The sequence below is a fragment of the Moesziomyces antarcticus genome, assembly GCF_000747765.1.
Source record: "Moesziomyces antarcticus DNA, scaffold: scaffold_v10021, strain JCM 10317, whole genome shotgun sequence".
In the NCBI taxonomy this organism is placed as follows: Eukaryota; Fungi; Basidiomycota; class Ustilaginomycetes; order Ustilaginales; family Ustilaginaceae; genus Moesziomyces; species Moesziomyces antarcticus.
The window spans coordinates 137,640-160,777 of record NW_014638989.1 but is presented as its reverse complement, the minus strand read 5'-3'; the positions used below and the strand labels follow the sequence as shown (position 1 = coordinate 160,777).

The following is a 23,138-nucleotide window of genomic DNA, read 5'->3' as shown; positions in this document are numbered from 1 at the left end:
GCACATCTAGATTCGTATGGGTGTGCGAGGAGGTTCGAGGGATATATCCGCGCATGCTTCGGTCGGGATCGAGAGACGCAAGGAGCTCTCTTTTCCTTTTGTTTTCTCAGCCCAATTTCCGCAAGCTTACCCGCCGTGACCGAAAAACAGAATTTAAAAAAGAAAAAATAAAAGGTTGGCTTGGCATTGCCTTTTTCTTTTGCCACCAAGTGAAGTGGCCATGTTTGCGACCTTCGCTATTGGGGAGGCGGTGCATCTCATTGGGGCTCGATCTCATCAAGCCTCGACGGCGATTTGTGCCACGCGTTGTCGATTTGTCAATGGGGTCCGAGCAGGTTGTTGGATGTGCACAAGGGCGTGCATGCAGTTGGGCCTCCAAGCGGGTGGTAGCGTGCGCTGATCGTTGGGTGCTTGGTGTGCGGGCTAAGCGAGTGCAACGGCGTGCTGCAGCCGTGCGTCGCCACGCCACGCCGCAACGCCGCTTGGATCTCTCTCTCTCTCTCTCTCTATCTCTCTTTCTCTCTCGCGCGCGCGCGGACCCCCCGTCGGCAGCACGCGTCCCGTTGTTGCGTCGTCCGCCACGCTTGGCAGCTGCAGTGACCGCGGCGATAGCAGCGCCCATCTCAAGATCCAGCGTCGAAAATCGCCCTTTCCCGCCTCAAATTTTCCGCTTTTTTTTCTTCTTCGTTGTGCTCTCTCTCAACACCGAGCCCGCTCGCACGGGTTAACCTCCAAGTTCCAGACTTTTTTTTCTTCTTTGGACTCCAAATTGAACCGCCACATTGACTCACAAATGCAGTCTGCGTTCGGGCCGTGTGTTCCTGGATCTACGCTCCATTCGGCATTCGGGGGCGCGTGGGATGGCTTTTGCTTATGCTCCGATGTTGCTTGTGTGCGCACCAAGCGTGAGGTTGGTGTTGCGTAGATCCGCGCTTCCGACTCCGCCCTGCAAGCGCGAGGTAGTGTAGGTGGGTGGGTTGACAAAATGACTCCGCACGCAGATGCGGAGTTTCGAAAATGATCCCTTTGGCTCATCTGCCCAACCTTGCTTCGACCTTTTGTTTTTCACGCTTTGGGCTCGGGTTGGAAATGCCGGAAAGAGGATGGATTTTTGACAGCCGCCGCCGCGAAAACTCCGAAAGGGCGCCCAGTGTCGATCCCATTTGTCCAACCTCGAGCGTGTGGGGTTAGCGATGGAAGTGGTGTAAAGCAAATGGTACCATCGCATTGCGTGGATCGAAGGATGCAGTGTAAATACAATGAGCACAAGCAAGCAGGTCTCGCTAGCCGATAGAAGCTGTACCTTTTTGGTGTGTGACTGGTGAAGAGTGGTGTGGATGCAAGTCGGTGTAAGCGAGGCCATGTGGGGCAGTCCAACACGCCCGCGGCTCAGTCTAAGCGAGACACCAAAAGCTCGGCCCCCCCGGAAGCGGTTCTTACCAAGCTCCAACAGACCAAAACCAACTCCGCACCGGGCAAGGCAAGCTGGACACCTATCTAAGGTCTCGCTCGCAATGCTGGAGCAAAAGGCTACGACGAGGGATCAAGGTTGGGCCGGGTACCGTATGCAGGAACGCGCGCAGGGTTCGCCTGACGCATCCGTCTTGCCTCTTCAAGTCACCGTGGGACAGCAGAGGGATCTGAGCGTGAACACTTGGTGGCACCGTAGCCGACGCTGCTTGGACCCTTTCTCGTCACCAGAGCCGTGGTACAACCGTGGAACAGATGCGATCGCATTCGAGATGGTGCGGGCGCTAAAGTGGTACCAGTGCAAGACCCGACGGAGCATCTTTGCACTTGTCTCACTGCGCAGCGCTGGATGCATAGACAATGTTCAACAGCATATTGCAAACGCGTCCCAGCGCTGCGCAGCCAGTCTCGCAAATTGTCTGGCCTTTCTCGACGTCGGTTTCCCCTTTTTTTTTTCCGAGCTCGCAGCGACACTGCTTTCATCTGGCTACTATTCATCTGGCTGCGCATCTGGCTGCGGCGCAGATTGAGGCTTCATTTGGGCTTGCTTTGGTACAGCTTCGATGCTTGGCCGCAACGGGACTGGTACACGATCAGACGTGTCTTGCTGCGTTTCAATCCCATCCATCGTACGCCCGCGGCCATACAGTATCTGGCGATCCAGCAGGAACACACCACCGACCTTTCGCTGTCAGGAGTCGCATCGCAAGCGCGGGAGGGGGACGCGCGTAGGAACCAAATACAAGCTTTCGGGGGCTGCTGGAGGGAGGCGCTAAGCGAGCCTTGGGATGCGGTGTGGGTATCCGTCGGCTGACGTCGATCGGGTACAGTAACGCGGATCTGCAAGGAGGCTCCTGCGTCTTTGCTGGTTTTTTTCGCACGCATCTCCCCACGCTAGGGCCCTGAGATTTGACGCACAATACAAACGCGTGGCTCGCTCCCAAACGTTCTTTGGCCGCCTTTTGGTTGTCAGGTGTTGACCGGCGCAAATGGGCGCTTGGGGCGGATCTCAGTAGCGCCCGCCACGACATCCACACGCCGCGGCAAGAGCAACCAACAATGCATCCATCTCGCAGTGGTGGATTGGTGCGCCGATTCAAATACCGCCTTCCATTCGTGGGCGTCTGATGGAGAGCAAAGTGCGGCTTGGCAAGGGAAATTCGCTCGAGAGAGAGAGGCGGGCGGGTGCGAGGCGTGAGAAAAATGCGCGATTCGTTTCAGACGGCCCAAAGCGGAAGCAGACGCATAGGCCCAATTTGGCACTGCAAGGAGTCGCGCAGCCAACGCATGAATTCGGTCCCACGCCATGCGTCCGCCTCCTTCCCCTCAAGAGCTTATTCGCGTGCGAGATTTTCTGAGTGTCAGGTCGTCATCCCCGTACATTTTTTGTTTGCGTGTGGCTTCAGACGCCCTAACACCCTCAAGTTCGTCAACTGGCGGCTCCGAGGTCAAAAAAAGTGACTCCCGCCCACGCATGCTTCCTGGCGCTCCTGCTCTCCACCCACCATCCTACCGATCGACATACGCGCGCTTTTGATACGCGCGCTCTTGGCACAATGTCCGACCCAGCCGCACCTTCGTCTGCGCCCGCCGCAGGGCCAAGTGCACCCGCCTCGGACGCGGCCAAATCGAAACAGCAACCACCACTACCCGCCAAGGAGGGCGGCAGCGATAAAAAGTCGGCCAAGGAACTCAAGGCGGCGCGACGAGCCGCCAAGGTGGCCGAGCGTGCACCGGGCGACGGCTCCACTCCTCAGCGCGGGCCGCCCTCTGGTGCTGCTGCGGCTGCGCGTGGGGGTGCGGCGGACCGCAGCCAACAGCATAGCCGCGACGGTCCACCCGCAGGCAAGCGTCCCGGCTCGTCGTCTGCCAATGCGGCTAGCGGCAAGCTCGGCGGCGCCGCAGGTGCGTCTGGCGCGGCGGCCGGTACAGCCATGGCGGCTGCAGCGTCTAGTAGTGGAGCACGTCGAGCTCAGGATGGCGCCGCACCCACCCGCGCCGCACCCGCACATCCGTCAGTGGCGCTGTTCGGCAACGTCTCGTCGGCCAAGCCGCACAACGCGCACATTGCCGCGCAGGTCTCTGCGTCGTTCCGCTCCAACATCCACCCCTCGATCCTGCGGCTGGCGTCGCAGCTCGCGCAGTACAAGCTCATGGGCGCCGACACGCGCGCGATTGCGCTGCTGCGCGCCATGGCCGACGTGATCCGCGACTACACCACCCCGCGCGGCGAAATGCTCAACCGCGACCTGCTCAAGACGGTGAGCGCACAGGTGGGCCATCTGGTCGATGCTCGCGCAATGGGTACTTCACAGGGCGTAGCCGTGCGCTACCTCAAGTACGAGATCTCGGTGGTGAGCGCCGATTTGACCGAGGACGAGGCCAAGGAACATCTGCTGGAGAGGATCGACCATTTCGTAAGGGACCGTATCGTGTATGCGTCCAAGATCATCCGCACCCAGGCGGGAAGCAAGATCAAGCACGGCCATGTCGTCATGACGTTTGCGCGATCCAGCGTGGTCGAGGGCACGCTGCTTGCGGCGTGGGAGCGCGGTGTGCGCTTCGAAGTCATCGTCATCGACACACGCCCGCTTCTCGAAGGCAAAGCGCTGCTGAGCGTGCTGCTTGCCGCGGGCATCCCGTGCACGTACGGCTTGATTTCGAGTCTGTCGTCGCTCATGCCACGTGCCGACCTGTTGCTGCTCGGAACGTCGGCGCTGCTTGCGAATGGTGCGCTCTACTCGCGCGCGGGCACCGCGACGTGTGCCATGATGGCGCGCGAAAAGGGCATCCCCGTCATCGTGTGCTGCGAAACCTACAAGTTCTCCGAACGCGTCCAGCTCGATTCGTTCGTCCAGAACGAGGCCGGCAACCCGCGGGACCTTTTGCTCCCCGCAGCCGACGATGCAGATGCAGACGCAGAGGACGATCCAAAGCGTACGGGCCTGATCGATGTGGCCGAGTGGCAGCGCTTGCCGAACCTCGCGGTGGTCAATTTGTTGTACGACGTCACCCCACCCAGGTTCATCTCGGCCGTTGCGAGCGAGGTGGGTCTGTCTGGGCCAGAGAGCGTGGGCGTCATCCTGCGCGACTACAAGAGCGTACTCTACGGTGTATAGCCCCCCAAGATGCAATGCAGTCTCCAATCCCGCCCCCTCAGTGTCTGTGTAGGCTTGTTGGTGTTGTGAGAAGGAGGCGTTGCGCGGGACTCGGAACCTCCACTTTTTTGGGGGGCTTGGCTGAGAAGATCAGCGGCGGGCTTTTTTTAGAGGCCTGCATCTTGTTCGTCTTCCACCACGACGCCATCTCACGGGCCAGCACCATGATGCGCGGTACACCACGACCGCTAGTCACCCTTTGGCGTACGACTCGCAACGCAGCCATACGGCGGTATACGGCAGCTAGCACATCGACGCATCCACGCGATTCTCGGCTTGACTTGACCACGACAGTGTTGCTCGATGCGCTGCCGGCAGTGTCGCAGTACGGATTCACCAAGCATGCCTACATGCATGCGGATGGCGTGCATCACGATGTGAACCAGCGCCTACGCACGGTAGACACGCTCTTCCCCGGGCCAGACTCCACCTTCGAAGCCGCACTGTTTCAGGCGTGGAATAGCGTCTCGAATCACGCCTCCATTCACGCCACCACCCCCCAGCACATCATCACGGCTCTGAGAAACGGAACACTCGACAAAGAAGCCCAAAGACCAGTTCGACTCGACGCACAACTCAGCGAGGAGCAACAGCGAAAGGCACTTGCAAATGTGGCTGAACTTATGCTGGATCGGTTGAAGCTGAGTTGGAATGCACGTCCGCATCTGCAACAGGGTCTGGCGGCGGTTTCAACCGCATCACCCGAGACCTCGACGTGGCACAGCGTGTTTCCACACAAGACGGTGCTACCCGATCTACCCACTCCACGACCACTGCTTGAGATGGCGTCCGGATTCGTAGGCGACGCACTATCGCACCCTGCAGCCCAGCAACGGACGGGATGGATCGATTCGGACGGTGTCGATTGGTACGCAGTGCGCACGCGGCTTACACTCGCCTACCTTGCAGCTACACTTCATGCTGCTGCCCCCTCGATCACGAACTTGGCCGACACAGCGGCACTGTTCAACCGCATCCTTGCCGCACGCGACACGGGCGCCATCGCCACCGCACACACTCTGCTCTCGTCATCCACCCAGTGGGTGCAGTGGGGAAGTCGTGGATGGCTAGGCGTGTTTAGAAGTCTGGGAATCTAGCGTATCCGCACCACAAACGTCGCCCGCACCGCACGGTGATCGCTAAACCTGAGCTCCGACACGCACTCGTACGACTGCTGCACCACCCCCAACCTGCGCTCCTTGTCCCCGACCTCGGCTGTGGCTGAGAGCGAGCCATCGTCGGACCACTCGGATGTGACCGACCAGAGGATGCGGTCCGTCCAGGCGGGGATGCGCTGCTTGTCGGATGTGTCGTACCGATCGGTGTGCACGTCGAACTTGTACGTGGGCGCGAACGTGAGCGGAGCCTCGAGGAAGTCGTCAAAAAGCGCGCCCGATGTGCGCAGCGATTCCAGCTGGTCGTACCGGTGCAGCAGGGCGTACTGGCGTGCGCGGATGAGCCGGTGCGCTTCCGAGTGCGACAGATCCAGTCGGAAGTTGAGGTCGCCAAAGTGGATGACCATGTCGTGCTCTAGGATGGATTGCTCCCGGAAGGGGGTCGAGAGCACCGCGGCCGCTGCGCCGTCCACGTCGCTCGTCGAGGCGATGCTGGCGTCGACGGCAGGGTGCGAAGCAGGGTCAGTGGCAGAGTCGTCGGTGGGTGGTGGGCTCGACGCACGACTGTCCCGGTCGGAAGTGCGAGTGGGCTCCGTTGGCTCGCTCGATGCTTCTGCTTGCGCCGTCACTGCCCCAGCATCGCCGTGCGCAGCCTCGGCTTGCCTGTCCGTCTCCTGGCTGCTGCTTGTAGTCGAGGCCTCCACGCCCTCTCCGCCCTGCAGGGGAATGCGGAACCTGAGCCGCTTGTAGATCTCGTTCCAGCCCCAACACCGCCTCTCCATGGCCTGCAATCCCTCGAAGGCCGACAGATGCGAGTTGACAAAGCACATCGTCCTGCTGCCCACCTGCATCCTCACGGCTACTGCGCCCTTGTTGGCCACGAACCCACCCAGCCCCACGCCGACACTCGCGGCGGCCACGTCGGCGATCTCGTGTTCCAGCTCGGCACGCGCAAACACGAGGATGAGAAGTCCCACGAGCTGTTTCGCCGCGATCTTGCGGTAGGTCGGGGCGCGACGGCCGAGGGCCTGAGTGATGGCGTGCGTCCAGGCGTGTTCGCGCGCGGGAGAGTAGTAGAGGTACGCGCCGCTGGAGGTGTCGAGCTCCTGGAAGCCGAGCACGATGAGGTCCGGGTCCTCCTCGGCGCGCAGCCACCTCTTGAGGCCGACGATGGTCGGGATGTCCTCGCGCGGCAGCTGGCCGTTGACGTTGAACGTACCGACCGAGATGCGGATGTCGTGGGCGGTGGGCGAGGCCGGCCGCGCCGGTGCGGTGGCCGACTCGGCCGAGCTGGGCACAAAGCTGCTGTGCGAAAAGCGCGAGAAGACGGGCGTGTCGAGATGGGGCGCAGCTGAAGGCGCGTGCTCCTGACTCGGGCCGGCGAGGTCCTGGGTATATGCACTCATCCACTGATGCGTAGTTGCCGCCGAAAACGCATGCTGCTGCGCCACCTTGAGGAGGTCCTTGAGCACGCTGAGGAAGTCCTTGAGGCCGCGTGCGTCGCTGGTGATGCCCTCGGCGGACTGTCCCGCAAAGGAGAGCGAGAATCGGAGCGCCGAATTGGAGGTGGCGGCCTTGTCGGGCGCAAAGAGGTCCGGGACGACGCTCTCGAGCAGCGTGTGGATGGTGGGCAGCGACTGCGGCAGGCTCGAGAGGCCGAGCGTGGTGGCGGCGGGCGGATGGTTGCGCGGCGTGGCGGCGGAGGCGGTGAGGCCCTGCTGCGGTTCGATCTCGATCTTGAGCTCCGGCAGGATGGGGATGACGCTGAGCAGCGCTGCCGTCGTGGGATGCTTGCGCCGCGGCTTGATCACGAGCACACACGACTGCTCGACGCCCAGCGTGACATTCGACACGATCACAAAGATGCGCTGCAGGTGCGGCGGCGGCGGCAGATCCGAAGATGATAACGCAGCATCGAGGTGTGCCGCTGCGTCGTAGGTGACCAACGCCAGTTTCGGAAGCTCGTCCGGCGTGAGAATCGTCGATGCCAGCAGATACGGATCAGCCGAAGCACTCATGGTGCGAACCCACGCCACCCGAGCCACCGCGATCCGATCGATAAGGATGGCTTGCCTCTAGTGGCCGTGTGCAGTCTAGACGCCTCTTTTGCTGGGATGCGAGTGCTGGATGGTGGTGGTCAGCAGCATCGGATGGTGGGCTCAAGTCGGTCGGTCGGTCTTCCTCAGGGGCAGCGAGCTCTACTAGCCTTTTCACGCTGCACACCGGCAGCGCCGACAAAAGGCCATGTGGAGGGGACGTGCCCGAAAAAGAGCCTCCGCAGAGGAAGCTGCTTCTTCGAACGTCGATTTGGGGCGCGGCGTCGGCAAAAGACCAACACCTCGCTCACTGCCACCACCATCGCTTTCCGACCACGATGCCCGCATCGAGGCGCTCCTGACGCTTGACTCTCCCACTCTACATCCAACGCCAGCATGGACCGCGGCGCCACCAGCTCCGACGATCCTCTGGCTGCGGTCGACGCCCTCCATCGTCATCACAACCTCAACCACCACAACCAGCACGGCAACGCCCACGACCCACCAGATCCATCACGTCTCTCGGCTCATATTGCAGCAGCCGCCCAGGCTGCATCCTACAAGGACCTCAAACAGGCGTGGATCGCCGACCAGACCGGCAGCTCCGTCCACCTTGTCAACGCACTTGCGCTTACTGTGCTGGCGACCTACGCTGTATGGGCGCTGCTCCGCGCCAAGCGCATCCGCTTCGTCACAGCGCTCCATCGTCGTCGGCCGAATGAGCTCGACAATGTCGTCCTCGCGCACGTGTTCGCTGCCGCCGCAAGGCTGTCCGACTGGCAGCTCGAGTTCGTCATCCTCATCGTGCCGGTCGTCGCCGCGCATACCGTGCTCGCATCGCATCTGGCCCTCACCACCGGCGCGCTGCTCGTGCTGCTGCTAGTGCTCGAGCGTGCCGGACCACCATCAGCGAGGGCGGAAAGCCCGGCTCAGAACAGCACCAGAAAACAGCACTGGTCGAAAAAGTACATTGACGACGACGAGGATGGCAGACAGGATGACGACGCGTCCGCCTACAGGGAGCCGACTGCTCTGGCAGGATCCAACGCACCAAGACGCCCTTCCGACGCGCTTGTCGCCGAGGCCGAGCTGCCATTCCGTGTGTCGATCGACTCGGCCGCCGATGCAGCGCACGCAGCAGCTGCGCCGCCCAACTTTTACGACGGGCCGGGATCGTTGAGCGCGGCTTTGCGCTCCGACGCCGACCTGTCCATCGATACCTCACTCAGCACCGCACCGCAGAGCCCGCTGCTCGGTTCGGCAGGCTCGACGTTCGCATCGCGCACCCCAGATTCGGCGCTGCTCTCGCCCGAGATGGCGTCCATGTCGACTTTCTCTTCGACCGCGCCACGCACCGCAGACAACGCCAGCAGAACAACACCCTTGCAGCTGCTTCACTCGCGCGATGGCTCCGATGCGCCGTCGGCGGTGTCGGCATCGTCGGCCATGTCGCCGCTCGCGCGCAGCGTCGTCGATCCGTGGAGCAAGCCCAAACCGCCCTCGCTCGACCACTCTGCATCCTCCACGCATCCCGACTCCGTATCGGCGCCTTCCCCAACGGCGAGCATCGCATCGGCGCCGTCGGACCGCAGCGCATTCGTACAGCCGCAGCCGTTCCTCACGGTGTACCGCGCGCACATGATGCTCGTCACCGTCGTCTCGATCCTCGCCGTCGACTTCCCCGCCTTCCCGCGCGCGATGGCCAAGTGCGAATCGTGGGGCACGAGCTGGATGGACATGGGCGTGGGCTCGTTCGTCTTTTCGCTCGGCATCGTCTCGGCGCTGCCGCTGCTCAGGAGCGCGCGCAACCGCTTCCGGCCCTGGCGCCAGCAGCTTGCGGCCGACGTGCGCAAGTGCGTGCCGCTCGTGCTGCTCGGCTCGGTGCGCGTGATCATGGTCAAGGGCGTAGCGTATCCGGAGCACGTGTCCGAGTACGGCGTGCACTGGAACTTCTTCTTCACCCTGGCGCTGCTCCCGTTTGCCGCCACGCTCTCGCGGTCCGTCGCGAGACATGCGCGCTACAGCGTGATCGGGCTCGTGCTGACGGCGGTGCACCAGGTGCTGCTCAAGACGACGCACTGGCAGCAATGGGCGGTCTCGGATACGGTGCCGCGCGACACGCTGGTGGCGCAAAACAAGGAGGGTCTCACAAGCATGCCTGGCTATCTGGCCATCTTTTATCTCGGCCTCGACTTGGGCCATTACGTGCTGCCGCTCGACCCGTACTTTGCGTACCGCAAACTCAGGCGCCGACGCGCGCGCCCACGCACCGATAAGCTCGCCATGGTCCTCGCCAGCCTCTCGATCGTGTGGTGGATGGCGTACGCCGCAGCGTGCGCCGTGGGGCTGGGCACGAGTCGACGCCTGGCCAACTTGGCGTATGTGCTGTGGGTGGTGGCGTTCAACACCTCGTTCCTGCTCGGATACGTGCTTGTCTATCTGTTCATCCTCCAGCCTGTCGAAACAGCGCCGGGCGCAGGGGGAGATTCGGTGACGCCGCGCATCCTGGACGATATCAACCGCCACTCGCTCGTGGTGTTCTTGGTGGCGAACTTGCTCACGGGCGTAGTGAATATGGCGACGCAGACCATGTATGCGCGCGACGCCGTCGCCGTGCTCATCCTGCTCGTGTACACGGGTGCCTGCTGCGCATTCGCACGCTTGCTTACGGTAAGGCGCTTCAAGCTCAAGCTGTAGACTTGCATTGAAATCGAAATTGCAAGTGCACAAAGCGAAACGAGCGACTGCTGTGAAAGCGGCGAGCAAGGATCGTGGGGGGTGGTGGGGACGTGTTTGGGGCTAGTTGGAGGGAGGGAAGACGAAGCCACCCGTGCCAGCGCCAGCGCCAGCGCCAGCACCCGCTCCCCATCCAGCGCCAGCTCCGGCACCAGTACCGGCACCAGCACCAGCACCCGCGCCAGCACCGACGCCAGCACCGACGCCAGGGGCAGCGTAGTTGGGATACTGCGGCTGGGCGTCAGCAGCCTGGTACCTGGGCTGGGGAGGCAAGGTGTCTACATCATAGAGAGGGCTGCGAGCCTGGCCATTGGCACCACGAGCGTCTCCAATATTGGCGCTCTGGGCGGCGAGCCGGGACGGCAGAGGCTCGTACGAGCCATCGGACATCAGAATCGCGACGGGATAAGCTTGTCTGTTGGTCTGACCCGCAGCGACGTCAGCGGATACGTGCTGGGTCTGTGCCTGAGGCTGTACCTGCTGACCCTGAGGCTGTTGAGCCTGAGCCTGAGCCTGAGGCTGGGGCTGAGGTTGAGTGTTTTGCTGGTCGTCCTTCTCCCTTGGCTGATGTTTACGATCATCGTTGTCGCGGTCATGGTCATCGCTGCCGAGGAGACGCTTAGCTTCAGTAGCGCCGATGGTGCCTGCAAACGCTCCGGTTCCAGCTAACACCGTCCCGGCCGCAATGTTCTTCACCGCACCTCCACCGAACATTCCCCCACCCGACGAAGCGGGAGCAGGTGCGGGTGCAGGAGCGGGGGCGGGGGAATGGTGGTAGTGATGGTGCACAACCGTCTTGGGCGAACGCTTGATGAACTTGTGCTCGGCGTCCGAACGCTGGCTCGAGGCAGCTACATGGTTGCCTGCAACCAGCGCGAGAAGGACCACACCAAGACTGGGGCCAAGAATCTGCATCTGCAATCCCAGCCGCCACATCAGCATTCCATCACTAGCTTGACATGGACATGGTACAACGTCGCTTCGAAAAAACTCACCCTAGGGTCTAATGAATCGAATAATGACCAGGTGAAGAGGTAATCAAGAGGGCAAGGGCGACCAGACTTGGCCTTATGTACTTTTTGGGTCTTCACCGCAAACCCAGTCATGACCGTACTGAGCCTCCCACACCAACCTCATTTGCCGTTCCTCGCGAGTCCATTGGTCGTCCCCACCGTGCACGAGATGAAACCCGAGGTTGCCAGGCACCCAGCCGACGGCACGATGTCCGAGTGGCTCAATGAAGTAGCCGGCCATCCTTGCAGCTGCAACCCCCACCCTCCCTACACGCCCAGCAATCCCACCAACAACACAAAGCTCACGACTATTCTCTTCTCTAGACCAAGCACAAACCCTTCCAAAATGGTTCCTGGCGCCTATGATATTAAGTGGGATTTCGCGTGGTGGATGCCTCTATCGCTTGTTTGGACGGCTGCCGCCCTGACCGCCACCCTGTCTCTTCTGACCGGCTCCGTTAGGCTTTCCGGGTAGCTCTTTTACAATGTGCAGACCGCGTTTGCCCTTGAGCCCCATCAAGCTGACGGTCTTTTGGAGCAGAGGCGGGCCGACCCACGAGCCGTCGTGCTGAGCAGGCCACTGCAGGATATCCTTCGCATAGTCGTTGGTGGCATCGATGAGCTCCTCGGGCTTCCACCTGAGCTGCTTGAGATAGCCCTTGTAGAATCCGAGATGTGCTTGGTATGCCTGGCTCCTCGTGGTCGCATCAATGCCCTGCATCACCCTGTCCACATGCTGGGCGACCTCGCCCAGCGCCACGCCGCTCTCGGCCTCGACCGCCGCCACGTTGAGCTGCGTGATCGGCAGCCGCTTCACGTCGTTCTGGCCGAGGAAGAAGCGCTCAAAGTCGGCGAGGATGAGCACTCCACGCCCTTCCTTGCCTGCACGTGCAGTTCGACCGAGTCGGTGGATGTACTGTTCCAGATTGCTCGGCAGGCCCAGCTGGAGCACGAGCGAGATGCCGGGGATATCGATACCGCGCGCCGTGACGTCCGACGAAAACAGAATGCCCGACGCACTCGACTGGAACGTCTCCATGGTCTTGGTGCGCACCGCCTGCGACTTGCGCGAGTGGATCTCAAACACCTGCCCGAGCTTGGCGTACGGCGAGCCAGCCAGACCCCTCAGCTGCGAAAACACCGCAGCCGCCAACGAGGTGGAGCGAGCCGTAGGCAGGAAGACGAGGATCTTGTGGTTGGCCGGGTACCGAACCGCTTCGGCCAGCACGACCTGGAGCGCGCGCGGAAGGCATTCGCGGAGCGAGCAGACGTACGACTCCTGCGGCACGTGCTCGTGCGTGTTGGTGTCCTGCTCGGTGAGCGTCGAGATGAAGGCGTGGTCCGGACGCAGCTTGGCCACGTCGTGCACAAACGACGGGATGGTCGCCGAGAAGAAGAGCGACTGACGCTGGCTTGCCACCGGGTCGGGAAGCATCTTGAGGATCTTTTCGAGCTCGTTGCGGAAGCCCATGTCGAGCATGCGGTCCGCCTCGTCGAGCACGAGCACCTTGAGGTTCTGGCACGCCTTGCGCAGATCGAGGCCGGGCGCGTCGGAGGAAAGGTGGTCGAGCAGACGGCCTGGCGTGGCGATGAGCAGATCCTTGCGGTCGCGCTGGAGCCTCTTGCGCTCTGCGCCGATGTTCGTTCCGCCCACGACGTGCTGTACGCCAAAGGTGCCCTGCAGGTTGGCGAGCAGCATGTGTGCCTCCTTCTCGATCTGGAGAGCGAGTTCGCGCGTGGGGGAGAGCACGAGCACCGAGATGGACGACTGCGGTGGCGGGGTGGGGAGCGCGCACAGCTTGTGGATGGAAGGGATGAGGAAGGCGAGCGTCTTGCCGGTACCGGTCTTTGCCTGAGCGAGCACGTCCCTGCCGGAAAGCGCAGTGGAGAGGGTGGCGGCCTGGACGGCGGACATGGTGGGGAAGGGGATGGCCGAGAGGAGGCGGTTGTCGATCTGGCCCTTGAGGTCGGCGAACTTGTTGTCGGTCAAGTAGACGGCGGCGTCGGTGCCCGGAGCGATGGACTTGGGCGTCCAGGTGGGTGTAGCAGCACCAGAGGGGAGGGGGGTATCATCGGGCGTGGCAACGGTATCGGTGTTGGCGGTGTTAGTATGGTCGACGTTCTGCTGGGTTGCAGCGCTGCCGCCTCGTCCGCGTCCCTTACCGCCGCGTCCACGAGCGCCACCGCGTCCGCGGCCACCTCGGCCACCACGACCGCCGCCACGACCGGACGCGCCCTGACCACCAGCTTGTGGTCCAAGGCGATTTGCGAGGCTGTTGGAATCCATGACTGCTGCGAGTTGGATTGGAGATGAAAGAAGATGGAGGAAGATAAGGAGGGGAGCCGAGTTCAACGCCCTCTCGATTAGACCCTGACAGCCAAGAAGAAACGCACAGACTTGCGATTTTGGCGATGCGTGTTAGAAATGAAATTTCCCCTGAGCTCCAGTGCCCTTTTTCTTTCTGCACTCCGCCATCGCCGCCACGCAGCCGGGAAATTTTTCGAGTCTGGAAAAGCGGCCTTTCTTCTTACCGGCCGGGAATGGCGTTGGAGAGAAAGGCTCAGCCTCGGCCCAAAGTTCAAGTTGAAGCTCCACATCCGACTCGAACCGCTTTCTCGACTACCACCATCGCCGTCGCCACGGATCGTCAGCAACGTCAGCATGAGGGCGCCTCGCCTATCTTTCTCGGGCGTAGGCACGTCTGCCAGCGCGAGAGCCTCCTCCAGCTCCAGCGTCAGCGTCGCGCGAATCGCTCAGCCACGTCGCCTCTCGACACAACCGCAACATCCAGCACCCACTGCTTCGTACCCGCCCGAGCTCTTCCAGGACATCGTACACCGCTCTCTCCGATCGGCGCCTTCGCCTCGCGATGCCAAGTGGAGCACCGCTATGAGCTGGGCGCCCGCGCAGGACATTGATGCCGCACCTGCGACCGCCCCCCAAGCCAAGACGGGCAAGGCACGCACATCCGCCCTTCCGACATTCAACACATCCATGCTCATCCTGCGTCTCATCCGCAACAACCGCATCCTCTCTGCCATGACCGCATTCACAGAGCACATGAACAACAACTCCCTCCCGCCATTCACGCACGACCAGCTCGAGGCGATCATCCTCGCGCTGCGCATCCAGAGCCGCCGCCACGCATCAGCACGTCCAACGCCCATGCCGCAGCCAGCCGACAGGCACGCAGAGCTATGGCGACCCTCGCGCCTCGATCCCTCCGTCTCGGCCAAGTCGCTCCCCATCCCCGTGCAGTGCATGTACGCAATGTCGGCCGTGTACGACGCCTCGATCGAGCACAAGCACAGACCCACCGCAAAGATGGTCACGGCCATGCTCGCCACCTTTGCCACCACCCTCGCGCCCGAACAGCTGCTACACGCTGCACGCACCGCCATCCAGCACCTCTTCCCCGCCACCACGTCTCAGCGCAAGATCGGCGTCTTCTGGCGCTTCATCAGCCTCCGCGCACTCTCCACCTTTATTCGCGTGTTTGGGCGTGCAGGCGTGCCCGAAGAGGGCGAAGAGTTCCTGCGACAGTGGACCCGAGCTCAGCGCGCCGGCGCGGCCCAGCCGGATGCAGCCATGCTGCAAGCCGACATCACCCTCGACCTAGCCGGATGGGGTAGCAACATCCTCGTGTGGCAGGCGCTCATCAATGCCAGGATCGACGCGGGTCACCTCGCCGAAGCGCGCAAGTGGCTCGACAGGTACAGGCTGGCCACCAAGCAGCTGAGTGCCGCAGCCACAGGCGAGGCTGCCAACGCTCTGCCCATCCGGTCCGAGCCGTACCTCGCCTACATGGCCGGCGTGCGCAACTCGGCCAGGAATCTGCGCTCGGTCGGAAAGATCCGCCGCGTCATCTCGTCCACCCACGACGTCGTGCGCCTCATGGCCGCAGACCACGTGCCCATCGAATCCTCGGTGCTCGCCTTTGTGCTCGACTGCGACGCCAGGCTCGGCGATGTCGACGGCGGCGCTTCGCTCCTTCACGAGCTTGGCGACCTCATCCACACCATGGCGCTCGCCGATCCCGCGCTGCTCCGTTCGCTTCTGCACATGCGTCGTGCTGTCGTCAGCAGCGCCTCTGCTGCGGGCGCGCGCTCGAATCTGTCAAATCTGCCGTCGACACGCTCGCTCATCCGCTCGCTCGTGCGCGTCGGCGAGGGCGAGACACCCGCATTGGGCGACCACATGGCAGAGTGCCGCAGCCGCGGCATGCTCAACGACGCCCTCGTCACCGTGATGGCCGAACGCGACTATCCCGCCGCCGTGGTTCTGCTCAACCTGTTTGAGCGCTGGATGATCACCGTCTCGCAGACGACGTACAGCATCGTGCTCACCTCGCTCGTGTCGCACGGCCATCACGATGCGCTGCGCGGCGAAGCAGCCCAGGCGACGCGCTCCGACAGCGTACACAGCCTCGAGGCGACGCTGCAGAGCATGGCGCGCGAGGGCAACGGCGAGCAGGCGGACACGATCCGCAGAGCGCTCGGCGACCGCGTGCTCCATTCCCACACATTCGTCGCGTCCGCTCGGCCCGCAACGCCGCTGAGGAAGACGCAGTTCCTGGTGCGCATCCTCAACCGCGTGTGTGCGGCCGAAATCGAGGCGGCCGAGGGCAGAGAGCAACTGCCCGCGTGGGCGGTGCGCGTGACGGCGATGCAGACGCAGCACTGGAAAGACGACGTGCGCAGTGTGGTGGCCAAGGCCATCACTATAGCGCAAACCGGCCTGCTGGGGCCCAAGGACACGCGCAAGCAGCGCATCGTGGGTCCAGCCAAGGCGCCGCTGCTCTCTGCAGCTGCGCCACGGCTCTCGCCCAAACGCAAACACTTCACCGCCCCACCTGCCACATGGAGCCGGGAACTGAGCACGTCGGCGGCAGCGCGCGAGACGGCTGCGAGCTGCGATCTGGCAGCGTCGGCCAAGGGCGACAATACGCATCTGGAGCCCGTGCGCACCGTCTACATCCCGGGTTTCGTGCCGTACGATCTGGGCCTGGCGCTGCAGGAGCACCTGGTGCAGGAGCGTGCACAGGCACGTCAGGCGCTGCGCGTCCTGGATGACGCCAGTTCGACTTCAGCCTCGGTGCGTGCGGGGCTGACACTCGTATCGCCCTCTGCGTCCGAAGCTGCCCTGCGCGCACAGGCTGCGCAGGATACGCTGCTGTTGCTGCAGCATCGACCCGTGTACACCGAGGGGCGACGGGAGGAATCCGAGAACTTTGACGTTGCCGAAGCTCTGCGCGCGCTCGGGGCGGATTACAAGCTCACCAAGCGCGGTGGGCAGATCACCTACCACGGACCGGGTCAGTTGGTGGGCTATCCGATCCTGAATCTGGGTGCTATGGGGTTGGCGAGTCGGTGCTACGTGGACCGTGTGCAGGATTCGTTGATCTCGCTGCTGGCTACGCGCGGGATTGGGACGGTGGATCCGCCGGATGCGCATACGGGCGTGTGGGCGGACGAGTACCACAAGATCGCGAGCATCGGGATCCAGGTGCGTCACCGTGTCTCGAGTCACGGCTTTGCGCTCAATGTCGAGCAGCGTGCCATGCGTGGATTCCGACACATTGTGGCGTGCGGCATCGTGGGTAGGAGCATGACGTGTGTGCATGATCGTCTCGACCCCACGGGGCCTTTTGCGCGGTACAATTCGGGCAAGCAGGGCGATAAGGACGAATCGGTGGAGAGTGTTGCAAAAGACTATGTGCGACACTTTGGCAAGGTGTTCAAGAGGACCACAAGGCAGGCGACGCACGAAGAGATCAGCTTTCAACTGGCACCCGAGGACAAGGCTAGTCTGATGCGCGAGAGGCTCGGTATCGATGTAGGCCATGACGAACAAGTGGTGCAGGCGATTCGTGTGGGCGATCATCGTGTGCAGGTAGCGTAGTAATCCCACCGACATTGTGCTTGAAGCATACCTGGCATTGCGTGTACTGGATCGAGCAAGGGCTGGTAGATTGAAGCTGTGCGGCTCGAGTGCGTTCGGACGTCTCTGCTTGCTATGCACAGCCGCTACACTACTCGGCTGGTTGAGAGAGAAGCTCGGGCGGCGGCAAGATGGATCTCGAGCGGCTCAATGCACGTCTAATGGACGCGGCGAGACTTGGATTGCGGCAGCCGGGATGCTGTGTTGGCTCATCGGCGGCCGACGAATTGCGAGTCGAGCTGTGCAGATGCCGAGTTTTGCGCGACGCGGGATCGTATCGCCCTCACGCCTTGCAAACGGCATGGCTGGAGAAAAGTGTACGGCTTGGTAGCGTGGTGCAGCTATGACACGCAGCCATGTGCACCATGTTTGCTTCGAAGCGCATTCCATGCTACAGGGAGTAACAAGCACTGAGTGCTGCTGCTCGAGGTGAAGCTCTGATTGGACCTATTCATGGCCCCACCAATCGTCAGCTCGTACCCACACGCCCTAGCTCGCAAGTCGCTCACTGGCATCAGACTGGCTGGTGCACTGCCCACTTTTCACGCCTTCCCTGCTTGATATGCTTTGGTTTCAAATCACTCGCACCCTGTCGCTACTTGTGCTCCTCACCCGTCGATGTATCTATCCTTGCCCGCTTCCCTATGACCGCCATGCTCTAGCTCGTGTCCCCTTCCTTCCCACACTATCCTGGATCCAAAACCCACTGTCATTACTATGCTACTCCTCATGCGCATTTGCATTCGCCCTCGCCTCGTACCCAAGCACGGTCTGTCCGACACTCGCCAGCTCATCGCCCATCGCATGCGCCAGACTCGCGAGCCTCTCTGTCCAGTACCTAGCCGCATTCCCTGGCGCCTCATCATCGCGCTCTGCCTCGCTCCTAACCGGCGCCAGATGATGCTTCAAAGTCGCCTGTGCATCGTCCCTCCTGGGCGAGGCTGCGCCGCTGACATCTCGCTGAGTCTGTGCCACCACGGGCAACGCACGCATGTGCATCGAAGTCGCGCGCTGCTTGACCCCCGCCGCTCTCGCAGTGTACGATCCGATCGGACTCGTATACGCCGACTTTGCCAGCCTGGGTTCCAACGAATGACTCGCACGCCTGTACGCGCCCAGCCCACTAGCGGGTCGCTCCACATGGCTGAGCTGCTTCCACATGACCGGCCTCTCGGGCCTCCCATCAGGCACACTCACCCCCAACAGAGGCGCTGTACTCAGCGACCTACCCAATGCCGACTCTCGAATGAACGCAGCATTGCCACCGAGCGACCGACTTGCGCGCTCGTCGTCGCTCGTAACCGAGCACTGTGCCGTGCGCTCGCGCGACCGCCTGAACGGCGGCAACGTAATCGGCACCGCCTCCTGCTCCCCCGCACCCGGCCGCAAAGCAGGACTGAGCGGTTGCTGCCAACTCGCGCGTCGCGAACTCGTCGCACTCCCACCCTCGGACAGCCACCCATGCAAAAGGTTGGCGCGCGGCGGCTCGTACCCGTCCGAATCGGGCTCCGTCGGCGTCGCCGGCGCCGAATCCTCAAACGCATCGGGCAGGAAGCACATCGGATGCGAGAGCGACTCCTTGGGCTGCAGCCTGCGTCCCGCGCGCGAGGCACCCTGCCGCGGCGAGGCCTGCGTGGAGCGCGACGGCCGAGCCACGCGCGGAGGCGAAAGCGGCACCGACGGCCCCGCATGAGCCGTCTGCAGCTGCAGCAGAGCCGAAGTGCTGTGCCGTCGCCCGGTCAGCACAGCGCTCGAGTCGAGGTCGAGCACAGGCGTCAAAGCACGAGCAGCTTGATGCGCTCCACCACTCTGGATAGCCGCATTCGCTCGAGCGATTGCATCGTCTTGGCTCGCCAGCGCCGCCGACTCGGCAAGACTCTGCTGATCCGACACGCTCGAGCTGGATTTTTGCTCGTCATCATCCTGCTCGCTGCCGAGCTCCTTTTGCGAATCGTCGTCGTCGTCGTCGTCGTCTTGATCGTCATCGTCGTCCTCTTCGTCTTCGCTGTAGCCGGATCCTTCTGAGGACGGCGGATCGTGGATGGCAGCCTCCCAGTGCTCGGCAGCGACGTGGGTGAGCGGCACGACCCTGTCGGGCGCGGGCGATCGGATGGGGTCGGTGCCGCGGATGCCACGCAAGCGCTGTGGATAGCCGAGCTTGTGCGGAGCCGGGCTGGCGGAGAGCTTCTTGGCGCGTCGGGTGGCGTGTGCGGGCGAGAGGCGAGCGGGGCGCTCTGGCTTGGGACACGCGGCAAACGAGAGCGCTTTGCGCGCGTGCGCATCGTGGCCGTCGTCATGGCTGACTGCATTCATGTGCGCTTTGGACGAGGTGGCGGCCGAGGTGAGCTTGGACGCTTGAGGAGGCGGCGCATCGTGCCTGGGCCTGGGAGGCGGGGGGTCGACAAAGACGAGCTTGCGCGACGAGGTTGCGGGCGCAGGGGGCGGTGGCCGACTGGGCTGCGCGTCGGGCTTGGCGTCGGTGCTGTGAAAGATGGGCGTGACGGACGAGTTGGCGGGCGGCTTGGGGTCACGAGCGGGCCTGTTGAGATCGAAATCCGAGAGCTCTTGTGTGTTGACGTCGGAGACGACGGTGGGGGAGGTGGCGACGCTGGACCCGCGCGAGCTGCTGCGTACGGCCCAGCTGGAGCGGGTGGAGGCGGTCTCTTCGCCTGCGGACGATGCGCTGTGCTGACGCGATCGGACGGTATGACGCGTGTGGGGAGGGTGATCGGGCGCCTGAGTGTCTGTGTTGTTGGCTTGCCTTGCAGCTCGCTCGGCGACGCGTTCGATCACATCGGCGTGTTCCTGGATGACGAGGCTGCGCTTTCGAGGAGCGTTGTCGGCGTTGGCGAGTACGTCCGGAGCTGCCGAGGTGGATGCATGCGAGGACTCTTCCGTCCTGGCGTCGTGCGGAATGCGCGCCGAGGTGTGGTGGGTGGCCTCCTTGTGAGGTTCGACAAAGTGCAGACGCGCCCTTGGAGCGGGGTTGACAGCGTCTGTAGAAGGCGCGTGTGACCTGGAATCGCGATCGTCGGTGTGCGAGCCGTCTTCGAGCTGAGCCTTGCGCAGGATGCCCGAGCTGGTGGTGCTGAGGCTGCGGTGTGGGTGTGTGCCGGACGAGCTCATAGCAGCCGAGAGGAGCGAAGGACGTTTGTGGTCACGCGTGTCGTCATGGACGGTGCGGGAGGAGCTTGGCTGGTCGAGGGATGCGCGTTGGGGCGGCTGTTCGAATGCGTCCTTGGCTGGCTCGGGCGAAGTGGTGAGCACGGGCAGGATGCGCCTCTTGCCAAAGGTCAAGGGTGCCGGTTCATGCATCGAGTTTGAATCCTGTGCTGCCTCTTGCTTGCCCGACGTGGCGCGCAGCACGGACGGCCTGCCCGGCGGCGTGACAAAGGTGATGGTGGGCATGTCGAGATGTGCTACCGGAAGCGAAGGGTCGAGAGATGGATCAACACCGATCCATGACGGACGAGCGCTGCCGTTGCGACGATGGGAAGGAGCTCTACGGCTAGAGCCCTCGAGGCGAAAGGCACGCCATTCGAGTAGGCTGGCAGCCGTGTAGCTTTAGCCAGGCGTCGAAGCAGAGGCTCGAGCGGCTTGTTGGCGTGATGGCGTGCGTGTCGAGCTGCTGAGGATCGAGGTTAAGCTGGAAGCCAGGGCATCTCTGAAGAGCGGACGTGGACGACGATCAATGGACCCTGACCGGTGACGGCACCGACGAGGGCGAGAGTGGGTTGGCTGCCGTGTGTATGAATCTGCAGCTGCTCGAGGCTCCTGCGTTGGCTGCTCAGTTGGCTGCTCAGTTGGGTTGGATGAGGAGCGCAGCGTGCAGCCGTTTGCTCGGCAGAGGGCGCAGCTGCTGCTGCTGAGCGATTTTTGGAAATCTCGCATCTGGCAAGGCTGCAGCCCATCGAGATCGCGAGGCCTTGTCTCGAATTCTCGATTCGATCTCACATCTTTCCCTTGGGCTGCTTTGGTTACATCACCACTGGCTTCCGACCAGCATCGTCAACACACAAAGCTATGCAGGCAGCACTTGTCTTTGCTACTCTAGCCCGCTCGACTGTAGCTTTGGCTTGGAGACAGGCTGGTGGAGGGTGTGTCGAGTCGATTGGAACCGATTGTCGGCCAACTCTAGATCGGGCCACCCGATCCGACGATCTCCCCGCCACGACATTTCAAATTCATGCCCAACGAGGTGGCTGAGAAATGGGCGCGCGTCCATAGGCCGCCGACGATTGGGCCGATTGGTTTCAGATGGGACCATCCCTTCCCACGCTCGCGCAGCACGGTCCAGGCCACGGCCCACGCCGATCCTTCCGGGTGCTCCTGCACACTGGACAGTGGCCAATGCCAGATCTCACTCCGGGGGGGGATCGTGGAGCCAAAAATGATGGTGTGCAGCTCGCCAATGCGGCCGGCGGATATTCCCGCACTTTGTTGCACTTTTTTCTGCGACCAAAGAGCATTTTCGGCGGTCGTTGCCGACAGAGCAATTCCACCCAACGGCGACTTTTGCAGGGAAAGAAAATCGCCGCAATGGCAAAAGCCTTTTTTGTTTGTGCCAACGGTTCAACTGGCTCCGAATCGCACACTCGCGGCTTTGGCGAGACACGCCGGTGGAAGCGAAAGAAATTGAATTCCATCCGAAATTGGCACCCAAAACCGCAAAAACAACGTGGCAAAAAAAGGCGACTTCTTTCGCCTACACCACATGGTTTCTTGGTCCTGCTCGGCCTTGGTCGCACCAACGAGCCCGCATTCGGGACCGAGGCATCGATGGCCGTAGTGCAATTGGGACTCGCTTGCAAGAAAAGGCTGTGCATGACACCCGCAAACCCGATCGTTGTCTCATCACCAACCGAAAGCTAATTCTCCTTGGCCGGCAATAAGGGTTTCTGCTCATGCGGCAAGCCACTCGCGCTCGACCACGATCAAGTTGCCGTGGTCCAACTGGGCGGTACAGCCGGTACCAGTGCATGAGCGCATCTCAACGCCACAACCAAAGCAAAGAGGGTTCACTCAGTCAAACCTTGCAACTTTGCCTTGCTGTTGGACGGATCTGAGCACCGAGTCGGATCCGATGTGCCGCAGGTGCTTCGGGAATCGGCCCAATGGAACTCGGGCATCGGCTCGGTTGGTAGCCGATCGAGCGCATCGCTCGCGTTCCTAGCCAGACAAAAACAGCATCGCGTCCAACCACACATCCAAGTTGACCCGCCTCGAAAACCCGCACACCAGCCCAAGGTCGCTGTTCAACGTCGAGGGTCATCTTTGCCCAATGCGGCGGGAAGGGGGGAAACGGCGCTGCGGGAGATTCGGGATAGCGGGACGGATTGCCGAGCGGCGGAGGTGGCAGTGCTCGCTTCCACACTCGTGTTTTCTTGCGGGGGAATCAAGACGCCGCAACTCAGGGTCCCAATGTAGCACCGGCGAATCGCACGCCTCTCCAAACAAAGGCGTGAGAAAAGGCCGCACTAGTAGCACTCTGTCTCGCTTCGTGCAAAAGCTAACGGCCCCCCCGGATCGCCGCGTGGATTGGCACTGCCCAAACCAACCCACCATCCAGGCACCACCATTTGCACCCACGCGCGCTTCGCCTGCTTGTCGAATCGACGTCATTGCAGCCATGCTATTCCAATTTTATCCAGCCGAATATTTCCTTCCCC

The 23,138-nt window shown here is 62.4% G+C and overlaps 7 protein-coding genes across 7 annotated transcripts; 3 read left to right on the top strand and 4 right to left on the bottom strand.

Moving 5' to 3' along the window:
- Positions 1 to 3,026: 3,026 nt before the first annotated feature.
- PAN0_021d6033 (translation initiation factor eIF-2B subunit delta) lies at positions 3,027 to 5,699 on the top strand (the record flags this gene model as incomplete). Its single annotated transcript, XM_014798530.1, has 3 exons — positions 3,027 to 4,581; positions 4,923 to 5,592; positions 5,678 to 5,699. 3 exons carry the CDS (start codon positions 3,027 to 3,029, stop codon positions 5,697 to 5,699), a joined length of 2,247 nt encoding a protein of 748 aa, XP_014654016.1.
- A 22-nt stretch (positions 5,700 to 5,721) lies between these two features.
- PAN0_021c6032 (uncharacterized protein) lies at positions 5,722 to 7,761 on the bottom strand (the record flags this gene model as incomplete). Its single annotated transcript, XM_014798529.1, has 1 exon — positions 5,722 to 7,761. The coding sequence occupies one exon, from the start codon at positions 7,759 to 7,761 to the stop codon at positions 5,722 to 5,724; it is 2,040 nt and encodes a 679-aa protein (XP_014654015.1).
- A 414-nt stretch (positions 7,762 to 8,175) lies between these two features.
- On the top strand, positions 8,176 to 10,476 carry PAN0_021d6031 (GWT1-domain-containing protein; the record flags this gene model as incomplete). The annotated part of the gene is made up of 1 exon (XM_014798528.1): positions 8,176 to 10,476. One exon carries the CDS (start codon positions 8,176 to 8,178, stop codon positions 10,474 to 10,476), a length of 2,301 nt encoding a protein of 766 aa, XP_014654014.1.
- Positions 10,477 to 10,578: 102 nt separating this feature from the next.
- Positions 10,579 to 11,769, bottom strand: PAN0_021c6030 (uncharacterized protein; the record flags this gene model as incomplete). The annotated part of the gene is made up of 2 exons (XM_014798527.1): positions 10,579 to 11,464; positions 11,648 to 11,769. 2 exons carry the CDS (start codon positions 11,767 to 11,769, stop codon positions 10,579 to 10,581), a joined length of 1,008 nt encoding a protein of 335 aa, XP_014654013.1.
- A 156-nt stretch (positions 11,770 to 11,925) lies between these two features.
- Positions 11,926 to 13,815, bottom strand: PAN0_021c6029 (DEAD-domain-containing protein; the record flags this gene model as incomplete). Its single annotated transcript, XM_014798526.1, has 1 exon — positions 11,926 to 13,815. The coding sequence occupies one exon, from the start codon at positions 13,813 to 13,815 to the stop codon at positions 11,926 to 11,928; it is 1,890 nt and encodes a 629-aa protein (XP_014654012.1).
- A 375-nt stretch (positions 13,816 to 14,190) lies between these two features.
- On the top strand, positions 14,191 to 17,430 carry PAN0_021d6028 (chloroplast lipoate protein ligase; the record flags this gene model as incomplete). Its single annotated transcript, XM_014798525.1, has 1 exon — positions 14,191 to 17,430. The coding sequence occupies one exon, from the start codon at positions 14,191 to 14,193 to the stop codon at positions 17,428 to 17,430; it is 3,240 nt and encodes a 1,079-aa protein (XP_014654011.1).
- A 759-nt stretch (positions 17,431 to 18,189) lies between these two features.
- Positions 18,190 to 20,877, bottom strand: PAN0_021c6027 (uncharacterized protein; the record flags this gene model as incomplete). Its single annotated transcript, XM_014798524.1, has 1 exon — positions 18,190 to 20,877. The coding sequence occupies one exon, from the start codon at positions 20,875 to 20,877 to the stop codon at positions 18,190 to 18,192; it is 2,688 nt and encodes an 895-aa protein (XP_014654010.1).
- Between the last annotated feature and the right edge of the window lie 2,261 nt (positions 20,878 to 23,138).